We start from the raw sequence: 4,854 nt of genomic DNA, 5'->3' as shown, positions 1-4,854 counted from the left end.
CGCAGCCCCCGCGACGCGCTCTGTCCCCGCAGGGAAGGACCCTACACCCTCCATGCTGGGGCTCTGCGGCTCCCTGGCCTCGCTGCCCAGCTGCAAGTCCCTGGCCAGCCTCAAGTCCAACGAGTGCCTGGTGAGCGACAGCAACGAAGCCAGCCCCACCCGCAGCCCCAGCTGAGACCCCCGGCCCCCCCGTCCGGCAGCGCCGCGGAGGACTGAACCTCGTCCCCTCCACGCTGGGACCGACGGAGGATGAAGGACACGGACCCGTCGGGATGGGGATGGGACGTGGATGCCCCCGTGTCCACCCGAGCTGGGCAGGGGGTGATGAACTGTGCGGCACGGGGAACCCCGGGGAGCGCTGCTGGGTGCAGACGGAGGGGCTGGGGGTCAAACACCCCCTCCTCGGCACCCACTGCTCCTCCTGCAACACCATCCCCACAAGTGAGATAGGAACCCGCTCCCCTTCTGCCCCCTTCTCCCTTTGGGTTTCGGGTCGTTTTGGGTTTGGATTCAACCTCATCTCGCCTTGTTGGTGCAAAAGGAATCAATAAACGCAGCGATAGGAGCTGGGCTCTGCGTGCAGCCGGCCCGTGGGGTGGGGGGAAAGGGCCATGTGCCCCCCAACCCAACCCCACACAGATGATGGGGGAGTGCAGAGCCCCCCAGCCAGCTCCCCCCATAGCAGAGTACAGCTGAGGGCCCTCGCCTTCCTGAACATCCAGCTACAACCCTAGGGCTGCCTCCCATGGCCCCTGTGAGCCTGGCTGCAGGCGAGCATCACACCACCCTAGGGGGAGCAGGGGAAGGACTCCACACCCTAAGAGACTGTTTGTTTTATTTAAGAAAAAAAGAGAAACTGCCCCCAGGGTGGTGGGCAGCTCCCACAGGGGGCAGACCCTCGTGGTGAAGGGTCGGGTCACGGATCCAAGCTTGGCCCCTCGGAGCAGCAGGGAGGTTTGTCCCCACACAGAGTCCAAACCCAGGACAACTGGGGGCGGGGGAGGTCCTGAGTGGGAGGAAAGGTCCGGAGGCAGAGCTGTGGTGAGTCCCCACGCCATGCAGGGCTGCAGGGGAGGCTGTGCGTGATGAGGAAGGGCCGGATGGGGGCACAAAGCAGGGCTCGGGCACATGGAGCAGCCCCTGGGGTTTGGCGCACCATGGAGCCCCGGCTCCTGCCCTCAAGAAGGCTGGGAGCACCCAGCCCGAGTCCAGCAGCAGCATCTGTCCGGCCCCAAGGGGGAAGCACAGGCACGGCCACGCAGGGCTGCATCCCCACAGCGTCACAGCGGGCACCGATGTCCCCAGCGGGGCACAAGGAGGTGGCCCCGGGGCTGTGTCCATGCTGTGAGCTGTGTCCGCGCCGTGGAGCGCACCACGGGAAGGCACTTGGGCCAGCGGCAGGGCTGGCACCGGCCCCGCTCCGTGGGTCACAGTTCCCAGCCGTGCCCCAGCTCACAGCCCCCGCAGCTGCCGCTCCTGGTTCAGCTTCTGGAAGAAGGTTTTGCCGAACTCGTAGGTGCTGATCATGATGGCGCAGGCGGGAGCCACCTTAATGACACGGGGCAGGAAGCCTGCAAGGACAGCACCCTCAGCCCCACTGCGACGCCCACAAACCCCAAACCAGAGCAAGAAGGGGGAGCGTGGGTTAAACCCCTACCTGCAAACAGCCCCCGCGTGCCAGACTCAGCACGGATACGCTGCAGGAGCAGCCAGGTGGATGAAGGCTTGGAGGCTGCAGCTGCAAGAAGAGAGGAGGGGGTTTAGGGGATGCCCAGAGCCCCCAGCTGCCCACCCCCGCAGCAGGAAGCCCCCTCACCTGGGTGCAGCTCGCTGTCTCCCAGCTGGATCTGCCGCTGGGTCTTCACCACATCGAAGGGCAGCGTCAGCACGGCAGCCACCTGCAGGCGAGCAGACGGGGCTGTGCATGCCACCCCACCTCTCTCATCCCACCTGGGGGGCTGTAACCCCCAAGCCCCCCTACTCACCGTCCCAGAGATGGCCCCAGACACAAAGCTGACCATGAAGGTGGCCTCATCCAGCCGGGCTTGCCTGCAGAGCCACTCCCGCACCAGCTCGTAGTTGAACCAGTAGAGAGCTGGGAGGAGAGGAGAAGCGCCAGCGCTGCGACGCGATCCCATCGCACCACCTCCCTCCCCTGTGTCCCCACACCCCGTCCCACAGCCATACCGGAGAAGGGGACGTCACGCAGCACCGTGGGCCCCCAGCCCCTCCAGAGGGACAGCCAGCCGTCCTGAGCCACCGCCGACTGGATGCAGACACGCAGCTCGCGGTAGCTGAGCTGTCGGGATTGCATCTTGGTGCGGATCAGCTCCAAGGGGCTGATCAGTGTCACAGCACCCACTGTAGGGGTGGGAAAGCGGGGGTCTGAGCCACGGACTGGGAGCAGAGCGTGGGTGGGGGGCTGCGTGGGGCACTGTGGTACTCACGCCGGGCGAGGGCCCCCGCCAGCAAGGGGATGTGGTGGCCCCGGCTCCCGGTGCGGGCGTGCAGGTATTCCCGCAGCTGGTCGTAGGTGGTGAAATAGATGACGGTGGCTGGCACGGCCATCACCCTGCGAGGAGGAGGGCGGTGAGGGCAGCCCGGGGGGGCTCAGAGCGGGGGTCCCCCAGCTCTATACTCACAGTGTAGGGGGGAGCCCGCTCCACAGGGACCCGATGCCCTCGTGGCGCGTGATCTTCACAAAGGCGTCCTGTGGGGAGAGTGCAGCACGCGGGAGGGTCGGGGGGGGGGGGGGGGCACCCCTCGACCCCCAGCCCAGGACAGGCAGTCCCCGCAGCCCCTACCAACGTGCCATTGAAGCGGGTGGGGGCCTTGTACCAGGCGGTGCAGCCATTGCCGTTCTGACAGACGTACAGATGATCCATGAGCCCGTTGCAGTAGAGGAAACACTTCCCTGAGAGAGTGGAAGAGACAGAGCCACTGTCAGACCCCAGCATGGACTTCACCCTCTGCCCACCCCCAGACCATCGTATCCCCCAGGACAGCATTGAAGCCTCGTGCCTGAGTGCCACAGCAGGGCTGGGGGAGGCAGCAAGGCGATGCCCCATTGCCTGCAAGCATCCTGCCCCACCAGCAGCACCCAGGCACCGTCATCACACCCAGTGGGACCAAGCAGGGGGGAAAGGCTCGGGTCCGGGATGCCCCTGCAGATGACACCAGCGGGGAAGCAAGCTGGAGCCAGGGGGATCTTTAACCCCCATGTACTCACATGTGGCATGCTGTGAGCCCTGGGGCACTGACCGCACCAACCACGCTGAAACACAACAGGGACAGGCTGAGCAATGGCACTGGGGACATGCCACTCTCATGGGACTGGTGTCCTGTGTCCCTGCAGCAGCCACGGGGCCACGCAGAGCCCAGGGGGGTTAGGCCGGGAGGTGCAGGGTCACCACACAGCACGGGGAACGAGACAAAGGCAACAGGGGGAGGAAGATGGAGCGGCGCCCTAGAGTGCACTGAGCTTCCCTCCGGCCCTGAACCGGGACAAGGCGCCCATGGCACCCCACTTGCCCCCACTGCTGCCACCCCCAGCCCAGCACAGCTTGGGGATGCCAGTCCCCACAGAGGTACCTTTGGAGAAGGGCGTCCTCTGAGCCTGCAGCCGGATCTTCACCACGTCCAGCGGCGTCACTGTAATGGCATTGCCCTGTTAGCTGCCATACCCCCACCATCAGACACATCCCGGTGTGCCAGTGTCCCCTGTCCCCACCCCCCTGCATTCCCGAGGCCTCACCAAAGAGGGACGTGAGGATGGCACCCGTCCCGGAGGCCAACATCTGCTGCAGGGGCGTGATGGCCCCGCCGGGACCCGGCGATGTCTTCTCGGCCATGGTACTGCCCTCCTGCAACACACAGCAGGGTCAGGGGGCTTCGCCCACACCCCCAGCCCGGCACATGCCCACCATGGGGCCGGGGGTCCTGAGCACCCCCGTGCTGCACCCCAGCCGTGCTATCGGCACCGCACAGGGAGGGCGGCCCCCACTTTGCCGCCTGTCCCCTGTAATCAGGGGGGACCCTCCTGGGGCCACCGGGCTCCGATAACAGCCGGTAACTGCTGGCTGCGGGCCCAAGGGGAGGAGGTGCTGCCTCCTCCCAGAACAGGACGTTAAGGGACGGGAGGGGACAAAGTGCAAGGAGCAGAGCACTGTGGCCCTCTCCTGGCCCTGGCTCGGTGCAGCCCAGGAGGCGTGGGGGTGCAGAAAGTGCTCAGCAAAGGGTTTGGAGGTGCAAAGCGTCAGTGAGGACGGAGCTGGGCGCAGTGCACCCCATGCTACGGGTCAGTACCCTGGGGATCAGCAGGGACCCCAGTGAGGGACAGGCAGCAGCATTCTGCCAGCCGGAACGCGCTCGAGTGGCAGACAGACTTCTAGGCACAAATCAACACAGGGAACGGAGCTTAAAAAAATAAAAAAATCCAAACAGCCTTCACCATCTGACTCAGCAGTCTTGCAAGGTCAGAGCGGCAGCTGGGCCCCGGTGCCAAGGGCTCGGGGCAGGGGACGTCACGTGCTGAGGAGCGGGAGGGGGCCTGCAGGGCCCTTCCCTCCGGGGGGGAACGCAGTGCCCAGGTGCTGCCAGAGCCCCACTGATAAGGGGGCAAGGAGCAACTGTGGGGCTCCATGAGCCTCCAGGGGAACCCCAGATCCGCTGCTGTGGGGCACCCTGCTGCCACGCACTGCAGTAAGACGTGAGGATGATGAAGGCCAGCAATTAAGGCACGGGACACTGCCTGCAGGGCCCAGAGCGCCCACACAGAACCCAGGGACACGGGAGGACCCCAGGGGCAGCGTCTCACACGTGCGTGCACACAAGTGGAAGTGACCCGGGGGGGGC

At 65.9% G+C, this 4,854-nt stretch overlaps 2 protein-coding genes across 5 annotated transcripts in view; one reads left to right on the top strand and one right to left on the bottom strand.

Moving 5' to 3' along the window:
• Positions 1–565, top strand: part of RUNDC3A (RUN domain containing 3A) — a gene marked incomplete at its 5' end in the record, with an annotated part of 3,820 nt that extends 3,255 nt beyond the window's left edge. The window contains 1 exon segment of the mRNA XM_021377853.1: positions 47–565. Coding sequence (XP_021233528.1) covers positions 47–175 — 129 coding nt within the window.
• The window catches only part of SLC25A39 (solute carrier family 25 member 39), a 5,000-nt gene continuing 964 nt past the window's right edge, over positions 819–4,854 (bottom strand). For 3 of the 4 annotated variants that reach the window (XM_021377852.1, XM_021377848.1, XM_021377851.1), the window contains exons 2-12: positions 3,755–3,863; positions 3,592–3,651; positions 3,230–3,274; positions 2,805–2,914; positions 2,643–2,710; positions 2,448–2,572; positions 2,188–2,361; positions 1,986–2,095; positions 1,817–1,898; positions 1,658–1,738; positions 819–1,571 (exon numbers count right to left, since the gene is read on the bottom strand). In XM_021377852.1, the coding sequence (XP_021233527.1) occupies positions 1,453–1,571; positions 1,658–1,738; positions 1,817–1,898; positions 1,986–2,095; positions 2,188–2,361; positions 2,448–2,572; positions 2,643–2,710; positions 2,805–2,914; positions 3,230–3,274; positions 3,592–3,651; positions 3,755–3,851 (1,071 nt within the window). In that variant the 5' untranslated portion in view covers positions 3,852–3,863 and the 3' untranslated portion in view covers positions 819–1,452. The remainder of the gene's footprint in view (positions 1,572–1,657; positions 1,739–1,816; positions 1,899–1,985; positions 2,096–2,187; positions 2,362–2,447; positions 2,573–2,642; positions 2,711–2,804; positions 2,915–3,229; positions 3,275–3,591; positions 3,652–3,754; positions 3,864–4,854) is intronic. The other variant, XM_021377850.1, reaches the window with a different exon arrangement.

Source organism: Numida meleagris, chromosome 26 (assembly GCF_002078875.1).
Source record: "Numida meleagris isolate 19003 breed g44 Domestic line chromosome 26, NumMel1.0, whole genome shotgun sequence".
Classification (NCBI taxonomy): Eukaryota; Metazoa; Chordata; class Aves; order Galliformes; family Numididae; genus Numida; species Numida meleagris.
The sequence above is the reverse complement of the archived record's forward strand: the minus strand, read 5'-3'. Positions and strand labels throughout refer to the sequence as shown.